General features: G+C 39.9%; 1 protein-coding gene across 2 annotated transcripts in view; it reads right to left on the bottom strand.

Annotated features, from left to right (window-relative positions):
* dync1i2a (dynein, cytoplasmic 1, intermediate chain 2a) overlaps positions 1-14,358 on the bottom strand; it is a 24,891-nt gene extending 10,533 nt beyond the window's left edge. The window contains exons 1-9 of one of the 2 annotated variants that reach the window (XM_015011890.2): positions 14,246-14,358; positions 12,880-12,991; positions 12,390-12,507; positions 10,611-10,698; positions 9,602-9,691; positions 9,200-9,315; positions 1,172-1,264; positions 219-381; positions 37-136 (exon numbers count right to left, since the gene is read on the bottom strand). In XM_015011890.2, the coding sequence (XP_014867376.1) occupies positions 37-136; positions 219-381; positions 1,172-1,264; positions 9,200-9,315; positions 9,602-9,691; positions 10,611-10,698; positions 12,390-12,507; positions 12,880-12,981 (870 nt within the window). In that variant the 5' untranslated portion in view covers positions 12,982-12,991; positions 14,246-14,358. The remainder of the gene's footprint in view (positions 1-36; positions 137-218; positions 382-1,171; positions 1,265-9,199; positions 9,316-9,601; positions 9,692-10,610; positions 10,699-12,389; positions 12,508-12,879; positions 12,992-14,245) is intronic. The other variant, XM_015011892.2, reaches the window with a different exon arrangement.

Genomic DNA, 14,358 nt, shown 5'->3' with positions numbered 1-14,358 from the left:
ACGTGTTAAAATGATGCAACTGTCAGAGAAAATCACCTGCGGAGACCAGTCCAGACATGTGACGACCCGATGTTTGGACCAGCTCTCGTCCATGAACTGCCTGTTCAGTGAAAGCTTCGCTCCCGCCTGAATTTCCCTGGAGAGGGAAATGACATCAATCAATGAAAAGTAATGCTTCAAAATAAACAATTACGGCTTTTGAATTAAGCGCCATTTACCCTTCCTTGTCCTCCAGGTCACGACCGCTGTAGTCAAAGAAGATGTCCACGTGCTCGTAGAGCGCTCGCTCGATGATGCGAGTGCTCTGGTCGAAGAATTTAGCAAACTCCTCGGAGTGGAGGATCTGGAGTTTTTCCTCCTCGGTCAGCTCGTGCGGCGGGGCTTGACAAAGAAACAGAAACTTACTGTTGGGGAGATGTGGAGGATAAAGAACTAAAACTTTTCCATTTTTCTGTTAAGCCAAAACCACAAAGGTTAATGGATTTTATTGGGATTCTATGTGGCAGACCAGTACAAAGAGGAAGGACAATAACAACTTTTATTTTGCTTCTACAAGTGAAATTCCTGAAAAGTTTCAGATGAGTTGCAGTTGCAAGACTTACTAGCAAAGTTCTCTTTGATTTCAATCACACTGTGTGAATCACACCGTGATGCTGCCACCACTATGCGTCACTGTATGGATTACTACATACACTTTTGGGTGTTTTTCTCCAAATGGGTCGAAAAGCAACATTTTTGTCTCATCTGACCAGGGTAACCACATGGCTTAAGGCAAAACGGACTTTTTATGGTGTTATTATAAGGATGACAATTTCACACTTGGATAATAGTTACTCTGTTGCCAGATATTCTCATCTGAGTTGTAGATCTCTGCAGATCCAGATTAACAGTAGGTCCTCTTTGCTGCTTCTCTAATTAATGTTCTGCCTGCCTGGCCTTGAGATGCTGGTTGTTTTCTAATGTTCTCTACCAAACCTCTGAGGTCAGAATTACAGTTCTAAAGGGAGTCGATTTCATTTAAGGTAAAGGGCGCTGGATTCAAAAGCACTTTATAATCGTCAATCTAAAGGTGTATGAACGTCTTTGGGAGGCATCAGTGTGATGCTCTGTAAAAATCCCAACAACTCCAATTGAAATTTTAGTACAGTTAGGATTAGTAGTAGTGAATTACCTTCTTCTTCCTCTTCTTCTTTCTGGACCAGTTTCTCAGTTTGATCCTCGACTACTGGTTGAGCTGGAGCAATTTCTTCCTCCTCTTCTTCCTCTGTCGATCAAAAAGTCATAAAAACTCAGGTCACAGATTAAACGAGGCTCTACAAACTTTATCTCCTGATGTGTGAAACAAATCCTAAAAGGTCATATCCTTGTGATTACCCGTTTTTGTCCGATTTCTATATTACAATAGCATTTAAAAAAATCAAAATAAAGTGGAAAACTTTATCAAGAGGAACGATTACGTCTCCAAACGGATGCTTCATGCAGCTTGGCCGCTTTATTTCACACCTTCATTATTTTTCGCTTTCAATAAAAGCTCCACCCAGCGATTACGGGCGCAGCTATAGAGTGATTTTGTATCTCTGCCTTGCATTTGTTTGGTTTGTCAGCACTATGTTGCTTTTCAAAGAGGAACCTGCTCCTTTATAGCAGGGAAGTTTGTATTAAAGGGACACGGCGCAGCGGGTGTCTTGTTGTCATAGGGACCCCTGTCTTTCCCCAACTGTTAATGAGACACAATCCATTCAAAGGGAGTCTGGCTGTCAGTGTAGCTGTTTCCTCTGTGTCCCAGTTGCAGGTTGCCCCCTTCTAGGCCACGGGGCAGAGGGTGAGGAGCAGCTGCCTCGGCCCATCCTTTTGGACTTGACCAGATGACGGCATGGTGCAAAAGCAGATGGTGATGCAGGGATTGTCTTGTGCACTTCAGAGGTGGCATGGGGATGGCACAGAGGTTTTCCGCCTGGCCGCCTCCAGACAAGCCTCCCTCTGAACGGCAAGCCTGCGCAATTACCGTCCTAGCAGGAGGTCCTGCAGCTCCTATTCAGGCTCCGAGAGTGTACAACAAAATACAGGCCACACCAGCTGGCAAACTGCACACAGGTTTCACCTCAAAGAAGACTAACGTGATTCTTCCCAGGACATCTTCTCGAGATGGTATTAAACGTAAAACGAAAGGAGAAAAGACGCGATTCGGACTGGGCAGGCGGACGTTCTTGCTTTGTTTCCAAAAAGCGTTTGCAGTTAATCTAAGATCACCACACCACAAGCAAGAGTTTCTCTCCCAGTGAGATAATCTAAATGATAATGTCATCCGTCACTTTGTCCATAAAGTGATTTATCCCTTTCCTCAGACGGAGGGTTGAGGGACGAAGGTTATTGGGAGCGCTGATGAGTTTACAGAATCGGGTTGATGACACGAGCCATTTCAATGTGCAGCCATACCCTACTCCCAACAGGAGAAGGTTAAAATCTTTCCTTTCAAGGGCCTCAATCAGGCTTAAAGGAAAACAGTAATCACTGTCTTTCAGCTAGTCCCGGCCGCGCTCGTCAGCCCTTTCCCTGGTGAGGCAGCCGGAGCAATCAACCTGCCAGGCATTAGGAGCGGACAGACAATCTGAAAATAAAGGGTATAATGCACCTGCCAGCCAAAATGGCCATTTGGAGAAAAGCTAGTGATCCTGGTGACCCCGCTGGGGGGCTGTGCGCGCGTGCGGGTGGGGGATAGAAGCAGCAAGGGTGGGTGGGTTGCATTTAACAGAATTCACCCGGATCACCAATGTCCCATACACTGACACCTCTTTCAAAGCAAGTCCAATTATGGCTTTTGTACCACTTAAGAAATAAAAGCTTTTTTTGGGATGGAGGCTGGGGGGGTGAGGGGGGGCAGGATAGGACAGGGAGTGGAGGGGTGGAAAGAGCAACAGCAAGTCCAAGACGACAGACAATACATTAATGTAAACATGGCAAAGGACGAACAAGTATTAAACAACTGTTGTACACAGCTGGAAAGTCAGCCAGGCTTCGTCTTCAGTGTCGCACCGCAAGAACTCGAAGGTCAGAGACGCACAGATCGAAATTTTGAGGTTGAATAGACTTTAAAACGTCTTTGGCTTTTTTAAAGCTTTGATTTGCTGATACAGATTTTAGAATATCAGCAGCTATAGGAATGGCACTTAATGGATTTTCTCTAGTCCAGTCTTGAAGTCTTTATTTAGTCATGATTTTATTCATATTAGGAGCAGAGGCCAAGTCAGGGCAAATGTAGGAAAGATACGACTATTTCTAATGTGACATCGATAACTGATGTTAACATTCAGTGAAGCTACTGTAGCTAGCATTCTAAAACAGTAGACTGCGTGCATTCCTCGAGAAACCAAACCTCAACCTTTGCTTTAGGATGTCCAAAGATCAGTTTTAAATCCACCAGGCTTCATAACATTTGTTGAAAGATAAGAAAAAAAAAGCGCAAGGGGTTATAAACAACAGTCGGCAACACATAGCCAAAATCTGCAAATTTTTGAGATCCACACAAAAATGCCTTAAACTTCCTGTATTACTAAATGAAACCCAAATACACCTAAATTCGCATAGTTGGCACTACCACAGAAGATAATGTCTACAGTCTTCTTTAGTTTCGCTGTTGGGGGTGCAGCAAATCAGAGCTAAGGAAAATAAATGGCCCTCCTGGATTGCAAATGCTAGCCAGTAGCATATGTCAAGTAGCATTGCATCTAGGTATTTTAGCAGTCAGCACTGCATTTTTTTCCCCAACCAAATATTTTGCATATGATTTCCTGAAAAATTCCACAAATAGGTGAATTTTCTACAAATAATTTAGAGTCACGGTCTAGAAAATCTGTGGACAGATTTCTCCTCAAATACCAATCATTCATCAGATAACAGACTGAATGTCTGTTATCTGATGAAAGTCCAGCTTTCTCTTGCAGCCTGAATTCAGTACAATAAGTCTCCATATGTTGTTCAAATACAGCTTCTTTCTAAATAGCTGCAATACCTTTACCTTCATCTAAAGTTAAGCGAAGAGTTGTGTTGCTACCGCAACTTGGTAGAGCTTAGCATCATGTGATCAAGGATTAAAAACAAGATCTGATTTTTGAGTTTTCAACCAGCCAGCATATCACTGGTCTGAAACGATCAAGCTGAAAATCCTCCGTTTCCAGGCACTAGCTGATATTTCTCTGTTAAACACCACTTACAAACCCATAGAAAACCAGTACTCTAATTCTACAGACATATAATAGTACTACCGTCGTTCATCTTAAAAATAAAGTGGTTCTAACATAAGAGTATTATCTAAATCTTGCAAATAGCAAACGCCAGTATTGGTTGAAGGAACAAAGTAAACCTCCGGGAGACTCGCACATCAAAATCAAAAAGGGCGCACATTAATAAAAATCATACAATGAGGAAATTTAAAAAAGGAAAACATAAAATTTCCTCCTTGAAATGATCAGCCACTCTACGACAGATATTCAAGCGCTACTAATCATCAAGTGCATAAAAGCTGACCACAATTCCAAGTGGCACTTGAAGCAAGCAGGCCTTTAAGGACTTTATGATTAAAAGTTTTGACCTACCTCTAAATTCAAAGTGATTAAAACAATCACATTCAATTAAATATGAGATCTACTGAACCGCTTGGCGTACTTGTGTTCCTGACGAGTCTTTTGAAATGCGGTGCTGAACCAACCAATCCACCCCCCACCCTCCCCACAGCGTCCAACAATATCTTACTCCATAATTACAGCCTTTTATTGAAGAGAGCATATTGATGCAGTCTGGGAATACTGCAGCACTGACACGTTCACCAGTTTAGTAGATTAAGGCGACACTTCCTTTACTGCAAACTCCACACATATGGAGAGACGTCAACGGATTGAAAATAGAAATCAGGAAAACGAATCCCACGTTGAAAATCCCACCTGACTCTTTCCTTTTTTGCCATCACAACTCTTCACAAGTTTCAGTGTTTCAGACACTAAATATATCAGAAGTAAGCATCAAGGGCAATCGAAGTGTAGCCAATATGCAGAGCGTGAATGCATGACGTTTGAATATATATTAGCTGACAAAATATTGCATCAAAGCAATTTGCGACGACGACAAAGGACAATCATGAGCTGGTATGCTGTGCAATGCTAACTGAAAGCGTGCCGTTTACATTGCTGCAATGAAAAGTGTTTATTCAGTTAACTTTGCAGTCAGGATTTGTATTGCTCACATTTAATAAGCCGATTCTTTTAAATTCATTGTTTAATACTAATGGTTTTCTCTTTTTAGTGTCGTTTTGTGAGTTTAAATGTCAGCTTTAACGCTCTGAAAGCAAAATATTCTTCCACACACTTGTTTTTTTTTTTAAACTCAATAAACTTTTATGATAGGAGTTAGTCATATGGTCTTGTACCACCTCTGCGTACTAGTAAAACTAATCAGATGTCTCACAAATAGCACTGTGGAAAATATCCAAAGAACTGAAGCCTGACAAAGTACAGATGCACCAGTTATCCTCTGTTGATCCGCCAATTTTCAGTCTGACCGACTTTCTTGACCAGTGACGAGATGATGAACCACAAAAAATGTGATTTTGATTTTTTTAACAGCCAAGTGAATATTTTGTGCTACTTTCAGCACATCTTAGCAGCAAATAATATCATTATGCCGATAAGGTGTTTTATATAAATATTACAAGAAGCACAAAAGGTTACTTGAATGTTTTTTCATCATGATGTTACTTGATATGACTTTATTAACAGTAAGATGACAATTTAATCCAAATCATGATATTGTAAATGTAAAAACTATTTTTTCCCCAAATTATATTGAAAACGGCTGCAGATTATTTAACATCGGGTCTAGGAAAACAAAAAAAGGATACAATAAAGAGAGATAATGTATTGGTTTTATTATTTTCTTAATATAATTAGGACAAAAATTATTTATGAACACTGGTAGAATCAGGTTTAACACTGGTCGTTCAATTTTACCAGCATACTTCTTCTGAGCAGAGGTAATGACATTTTGGAATGGCCTGGACAGAGTCCAGACTTGAGTCTGTGGAGGGATTTAAAGATGAGGGTGATGGAAGGGAGGCCTTCCAATCTCAAAGACTTGGTGCTTCATCACCAAATTGCAAAAAAAAAAAATTAATTGTGGAAATGTCTTTGCTTGATATAATTACAATCATATTTTTTTTGCTTAATATTTAAATTTCATATTCAAATTTAAGTAAAACAGTTTTTAGTCTTTTTTTTTTTTAGATTATTCAAATATTTTGTTAATTATTCTTGATGACTGTGGTGACTATAAAAACAATCAGATGCCTTCTGGTTTGTAATATCAAATAATGGAGCATCAGAATAATTTAGGTCCCTAAAAGTATAACTTTTTTGTATTATGGCTACAAATACTTTCTTCTACACATAAAAATAAGATAAAGACAACACTAGGACTTCAAGGGTTGCTTAGTAACTCCATTTCGCTGCATCAGCAAAAGCTTTTCAGGAATAAAACAAACAAACAAAAAAAAAATTAGATAGCATTCTCCCTGATTGTTCATTGTCGTTTTCTCTTATAGGCGTGAACATAAGCTGGTGATCTCAAATCTTCAACTCGTTTTTCTGGGATGTCAGGAACACACAGTGGGAACCCTCAACCTGCAGCAGCCAGGGCGCGAGAGCCGCTCCCTCTAATGCCACCGCCTGCTGACCTTGAGAGTGCGGCGCCGCTGCCTCCTTTCCACAACACGATAAATCACTCAATCAGAAAGCAGGCCAGACGCCACCCCACGCATCACAAATGTGGCAAACGGGAGCAAGATGGGGAGGCATCGCCGTCTCATCGGGCGCCAGAAGTGATGGTGTGAAAATGCACAATGTCACTGAGTGCGTTTTGTTATGTGCCTGTTCGGTGAAGGGAGAAGACAGGGGAAGCGAAGGAGTTGATGAAATGATTACATAGTGGCAGAGAGGGGAAGGGGGGCTCTGTGTTGAACAGCTGGCAGAGAGCGTCGTTGTTTAACACAGTTTTACTATATCCAGTGGAGGCCGGAGAAATGAGGAGCAAAAAAAAAAAAAAAAGATGCTCTTCATCCTTCACTAGTTTGGTTTGTAGTGTACCCCCACGATCCCCTTTCCAAAACAAGAGAGAAATCTGACCTTACGCACTCTGCATGTCCTCTCTGAATTTTCTACACATCAGTACACTGTTTAAAATCCAAACCAAGCTTTCATGGACGCGGAAGACGAGTGTTAACTGGTGCAAACTGAGATGAGTTAAAAGACAAATTCATCCAGTAGCTTAACGTGAAGGTTCAAAACCGAAATCCTCATCAGGATGTCAGACAAGCCCGTTATTCACCATTTAAAGACAAACAACAACAAAAAAAATCATCCAAGAACAAGCAGCTCAACTGGGAATATTGAATATTTAATACAACATGTGTTCAACATGTGGATTTCGGCACAAATATTCAGTTTGTCCACCCACATGAAAGCTTCGGAGCAGCAATTACATACATATCAACACGCTTCAGAGGCAATAAGCAGCTGAACACGCAGCGCTTCATATCTTCCGCTCCAATCGCATTTCTCCTTCCTGTCACTGGTTTCTCATCCTGCTCACTAATTACACCAAAGCTGAGCTGCTGGTGGGGTTCAGAGGAGCCGAGCCCGTCTGAACTGAGTCTCTGCTCTGACTTCTTGTGTTTCCTACATCTCATTTTGCCATCACTTTCATCTCAGGGCTTTGTAAAGCTTTGCCACACGTCATTCATTTCCCTCTTTTCCCCAAATGTTCCTGTTAGCGCACCCTCAAGAAATAATACATATCTTAAAGAAACAAAATTCTGAAACCTTGTTAGTCCGAACGTAGTGAATGAGTGGAGATGAACAGAGAAATCAGCTCGTGACCAGAACTAGATGATGATTTTTAGCTCGACCTGTATCTAAGAGCGGCTAGGTCATGGTAACAACAACACCCTTCAGTGTGGAAGTTGTTGTGAAATCAGAGAAGCAGTGGGATCCAGGAAGCTATTTAAAAGACAAAATGTCTGTTTAATTCAAGCTGCGAGAGAGAAAGCAAGATTTTCAGCAGATAACAGAAAGCTTAAAAAGCAAAGAACATTTCAGTTTTTAGCATTTGAGATGCTAAAAGTAGCATTATTTTCACATCAACTGTGTAATCATTTTCTTACTTTCAACATAATGGTAAAATGTGGCTTTTCAATATCTGAGTTCTCTTACATCACCTCTGCTCCTAATAGAGTCACATGAGTTAAAAGAAAGTAAAATAGCTTTAATATTATTGAATATTAGATTTAACTCACATTCCTCTCACTCTTCTTTCCTTTCCACCGTGAACGCACCACTCCCCCTGAGATTTAGCATCTTAATCGAATCGCCATGAACTACATAACAGGTGTGGGTATAAAAGGCAGTTTGCACTTCGCTCAACTTTGCAGCTACATTTGGAAGGCTATACTATTTCATTTACACCCTCATAGTTGGTATATTTGAAGAGAGTATGAAACAATCATTTTAATATTACTTTTTCCAAAATCAAACACACAAATGATTGTTTGGGTGCAACATTTGGTAGGATAATATATGTTCTGAGTAAGGCTTTTACACGCTCTGTATCAGTATATACTGACTGTACTGATACGCATTGCAGGCAATAGCTTATATATTACGCTATATGCAATAACATTGGCCTGTTGAATGGACTCCAACTACCCTTAATGCCCACAGCTGATGTGCATCTTTAACTGCTGAGACATTAGAGCTCACTGAGTGGCAGGTAAAGAAGGAAAAGTGTCAGCAAATGTGGGTTAATTGTAATTAATATAGTCATCGCAATTTTCAAACATAGTGTTGCAATTAAATATCTCGCTGTGACCATGCAGTCCTGCCGACGTCGCATCCAAGAAGTCCTTTTAAATTGCACACTCGGAAATTGCGATGTCGACTGATTTGATATATTGTGCAGCTCTCGCTGCTAGCAAGATATTTAATGATCACCTGAGGACAACTTAAAAAAAATTATATATATATGTATATATGAATTAAGTTTAGAGAGACAAAATCAGTAGAGACAGGGCAAATCTGCATTAAAAAAAAAACTCCACAGATTTCTGATTTTTTGAAGGAAAACATCTAAAACAAAACAAAAACAAAACATAAATCACCTTCTTTCGCCTGGACGGGGGCTGGTGTCTGAGTCTCCTTGGTGTAGGACACCGTCTCACGTGGTGGGAAGTCCACCTGCGTGACTTTGGCCATTCCCAGTTTTGGAGTCACACGCCTATAAAACACAGAACAACTCAAACTCTGCACCACATAACATTAACCATCCTTAATATATTTTGCAACAATCCTCACCTCACTCAGAGAAACTCTTTAGCTTATCTAAAATAATTCGTCTTTCTCGGTACCATGAAAGAAATTGATTAGTTCACAATTTATTAGCGCTATATAATCCGATCTTTTCAACATGCATGACGTCACCGTTTCTCCTGGACTGAATCAACTTAACAATGACCCTGAAAGCTAAAGTAACCATGCTATAGATTGAGAGAAAGGAAAATGACCAGGAAAGGAGAGAAGAGAGTGTCCAGTACCCCAGCTCAGAATCAGAGTGAAGTTGAAGAGTGGACGGGTCAGAGTCCCAGTGCAGAGTCCTGATTAGTGTCACAGCAACAAGGTAGCATTAGTGACAGACAGACAAGCAAGCACATATGAAGAGACCAGATAATGTTAGCATCAGAACATGCTGACTGGAACGATCGAAAGTCTGTTCAATTTATACCAATGCAGATTTAATTTCCCAGCAAAAAAAAAAAAAACCCAGAAATTGAACAATGGATCTGTCCAAACTTTGTCACACCAAAGGCTTTGAGCGTTGTGTAGCCAGAATGGTGGCGGTGGAGAGGGGAGCCCTCTGGGAGAAAACATGACCTCCATGTGTGTAGGAAATGGCCAAGCTGGTGAGGGAAATGAGTCAACACGTAGTGGGAACAGCTCACCGGGCCTGATGGGGCACTGGGGGAGCTTGAATTTCAGCCCAGGGAAGGGGGCTCTAATTAGGGGTTAAGAAGTCCCCCAGGCGTCACAGCAGCCCGCTGTTTCATTGTTAATTTGGGAGAGTTCTAATTCAGTGGCACATAAATGAAATAAACATGTCCTCGGTTGGCATAAATTTGTCATCACTCACTGCAGCAATGGCAGAGCTAATCTGAGTTTAAGCTAAGCTGCAGGATTTACTGGCGTCTGTAACCTTTATGTCACAGTAAAACGCAGCAACAGGCACATAAAAGCAAAACACACAAGCTGACAATGCATCTCAGCACATTTACAGCAATATTTACAGCATAACACATCTGCAATCTGCAAAAAGGCTGATCACATGTCAAAGCAGGAGAAAAAAAAAAAAGGAGAATTATCTTTTATAAGAGACGCAATGAAGCAATAAATATCTAGAATTTGCTTTAGGTAGGAAATATCTTCTGAAACAGGGAAGCCTGGAGGCTCTCCACACTTGTAAATTCCTGCGCTGCGGTTTGGACTCTTGCTGAGGGATTCTTCGGTGTGTTTGTGTACCTGGGTCCCACGGCTCCATCAGAGTCCTGGCTGCCGGTTTCACTAGGAGTTTCCGCTGATTTGGGAGCAGGAGTCGTGAGAGGAGGGGCTACGTTAGAGACAGAGGCAGAATACGGTCGGTAAGCTGAACGGTTCAGAACTCAACAGCGGGAACACATCAACGTGTTGCTGGATATGTTTTACCACTTAAATCTTGGAAGACTGCATTTCATGTGTGGGAAACAGTGAATTAGGCAAAGCATAATGCATCAATTTGCAAAAATTGTATCTGAATTAAAGAAAACATTTTAATACTTTTAGAAAAATTCAGCCAATAAAAACCTACGTACATCTAAGCAAACTTAAACTGCTTTAAAAACACAACCATGGCACCGCTGCCTCATTTATGTTCCAAACGGCTTCTCCATTGAGTTTTTAATGGATCTCTTCTGCCACCTGCTGTTTAAATAGAGACATTGCTTAGACGTTTTGCACACAGGTGTGGGAAACTTTTACACACACACACTTTCTTTTAGAAATACTTTTTGTATAAGGATTTTCTCCTAGATCAAACGTCTGAAGCCTGTGGATTTTAAATGTAAAAGCAAAGGAAGAGGGTATTTTCAGTAGTTCCTTTATGTGGTTTCTGAAACGTCACATGCAGTTCCCACTACGAATCCAGTAAAAATTTGATTGATTGTTGTGTCCCTCTATGAAATTCTGCTCAAATCTATGCGCTTTATTTGTTTAAGTCCCTTACCTTTGCTTTATTTTTCATAAATATGAGACAACTCAGTTGGAAAGAAAGCCCATTTTATTTCATTTTTATACTAAGTAAAGGTTTTCTTCAGTTCTGATGGTTGCTGTCTATAGGAATTGTGCATTTCCTAACCATAAAATTGACTACATTTGCATAACTTAGACTTCATACTATTAGGAGAACAAGGCTGACATAAACTTACACAAAAACAAAATACCACCATATTAAAATGCAGTTTGCTTTAAGAATCAGTGGGTCTAAGGTTGTACAAACAATAACCCAAGTTAAAGAAATATTCAGTTATTTAGCATTGGTAACATAGTCGATATTCACTGCTATCACCAGCCATCTTTATCTTTTAGAAACTTTATAAATTCTCTACAACTTGTATACACCAACATGCCTTACTGTAAAATTTTATTCTGCAAATTTTGGGCAATACAAAGATAAAAGCACATATGTTGCAAATGAACAATATGTGCATCTGTCTCAATGTTGCCTAAATTTAACTTTCGCGACTCAAACTACAGAAGAAACGTGATCAAATGTGCATTTTGACATATTTGTTGAAACTGTCACTATGTCTTGACAGTATCTGTCTCATATAATGTAGGACACACAATCTGTGAATAAAAACATCTGCCTTCATCTAATGGTAACAAGATATAACAAATCAGAGCCAGAAGGAGGGTATTACCGCTGTAAATCACAATCTTATGTGGAGCTGCTCATCCCCCTTCTCTTTCCCCATTTGCTCTCTGCTATGCTGCAGCTAGCAGAGACTGTTGTGAATAATCAGGCTACTAAGCATGGCTACCAATGATGGCAAATAAACAGTTTTCCTGGAAAAGTAACTTGTTTCTCCTCTATCAGCACATGTAGCAGCAAGTACATGAGGTTGATTGACAGTGCTAAATCTAAAAGAATGTAAAAATTATGCAGCTGAACAGTTGTGACTGAATTAGTTTTGATCGATGCAGTTCCCTAATGACCAGGTCAGCATACAGAAGTAATGCAGCATCAGATAAATATAAACATACCAAGTGCAGCATCAGGTGTTATCCCCATGCTTTGCAGAAGAGCGTCGGCTTCTCGCCTTTTTTTCTCCAGGTCGGAGTCATCCTGCTGTTGTGAAGCTTCTTTCTGCTGTTGGTCCGCCTGCGAACAGAGAAACATCAAGCATTCAGGACTATTTCAGGAATCAACATTACATTCAGATACTCCTAGACAAAAACGATGCACAAAGAGCTTCATGTCTTGTTCAGACCCTGCTCTGAAGGAAGACCATGATTACCTGCCTAATTTAAACTAACAAGGCAAGAAACTCAGCCGTCGCAGAAAATGGCAAATGCAAAAAGACTGAGTTACAGCAGAAAGCCTGGAGGAAGAATCGTTTTAGAAGATTTGAACATTTCCATAATTGCTTTTCATTTATGTCGTGTACATTGAACTTGGCCAAATATATTTTCCATTTCACTTATGTAGATCCAATGTCGGACTATGCAAATCCTTAAGTCAGAAAATTCATACCTTCTTTCGCTCCTCCTCCTTCCTTCTTTTCTCCTCCCGGATTTGTGCCAAACGCAGCTTCTTCCTTTCGAGTTCTGCTTTCAGCTCACTTTTGTCAGACATGATGTCACAGCTGTGAAAAAAAAAAAAATATATATATATATATATATTTTTTTTTTTTTGTGCTAAATTTCCAAGAGGGATAAGTCAACAAGACAAGCATCCTGGGTGTCCTAAACAGTTAGTATCGTCTTTCAAAGCCATGCCTCTCCCTCATGATAAGCCTTCTACTTAAGAATTTCCTGGAAACTCACCTATACTTAATGGTTTTCTGTTTCTTCTGCGGCCAAACCAGTTAAATATTTCTGATAGCGTTCTCAAAACAAAATGGAAATTTTAGTTTGCATTCATTGCCGTGCATATATTTTTAATCAAACTTCATCTAGGTCTAGAAATATACACAACTACCCAACAATCTTAGTACAGCCCTTAGCTTAATAATGCTTTCCATCACCTTTGCACTAAATTATTTACAAATATAATAAACAAAAAAAGCAAATATGTTTGAGTGTGACCAGAAAATAATGCAAATCAAGCTCATCTTACTAATGCAACTCAAGAAGAAGAAAAGAGTAGATGCCATTCATGCACAACAAAACTTTTTTAGAGGACACTGATCGCTTGAGAGGCAGCGCTTTCATAGCCACATAAAATAATATGTGAGTGGGATAAAAGAAATGTTGTAAATACTAAGCCAATAAAATGTTTTCAAAGATTTGTATGAAAAAGTATATATAAAAGCAAAGCATTAAACACATCTTTCAACAAGATACTTTTTGGTCACTGTCCACTCACTGTCGTTAGATTAGGTTAAATGAGCCCCACCCTAAAGCTAATACCAGGTTTCCATAACTTCTTAGTTCAAAACATTTTTTGACTGATTTCACTTATCTGTATAAACGTTAAAGGATATAATCTAAAACTTGTACAACTTTTAAACTTAAAGCCAATTCATTAAGCGTCGAAATCGAATGAATAAACGCCAACATTCAGCCGCTGGCCTCTCTGCTGCTAGCATTAGCCTTCCTTGTTTTTCAGAATTTGCCTTGTAGCTACATAATGCCGTCCTTTTTTAAAATCAGCAAGCTTTCGTATTTCAGATTACATGTAACTTTTTATGGTATGTATTAATATAGTTCATGCAACGGAAAATGTGACAGTTTAACCAACGCAAACCTGAAGCGACTGAGTTAGCTTAGCTGCTAGGCAACCGGTAGAAACGGTGCTGACTAAAAGGCTAATTCAGATCCCAACACCACTACAAAAAAGTGAACTGGTAAATGATTTATCTTATAATCATCTTAATAATAAACCGTGGATAACAAACCTCGAAGTAGACTTCCAACTTGACCACCAAAACAAAACAATTGAGCTGCCAGCTCAACTACAGGTGCCGAGAAGGTTCAAAAGGGAAAATAAACGGTCAAGCGATTCACAACA

Source organism: Poecilia mexicana, unplaced genomic scaffold (assembly GCF_051168715.1).
Source record: "Poecilia mexicana isolate PSO_F unplaced genomic scaffold, ASM5116871v1 scaffold_2, whole genome shotgun sequence".
Lineage (NCBI taxonomy): Eukaryota > Metazoa > Chordata > Actinopteri > Cyprinodontiformes > Poeciliidae > Poecilia > Poecilia mexicana.
Note: the sequence above shows the minus strand (reverse complement) of the source record. Positions and strands in the feature narration are given on the sequence as shown.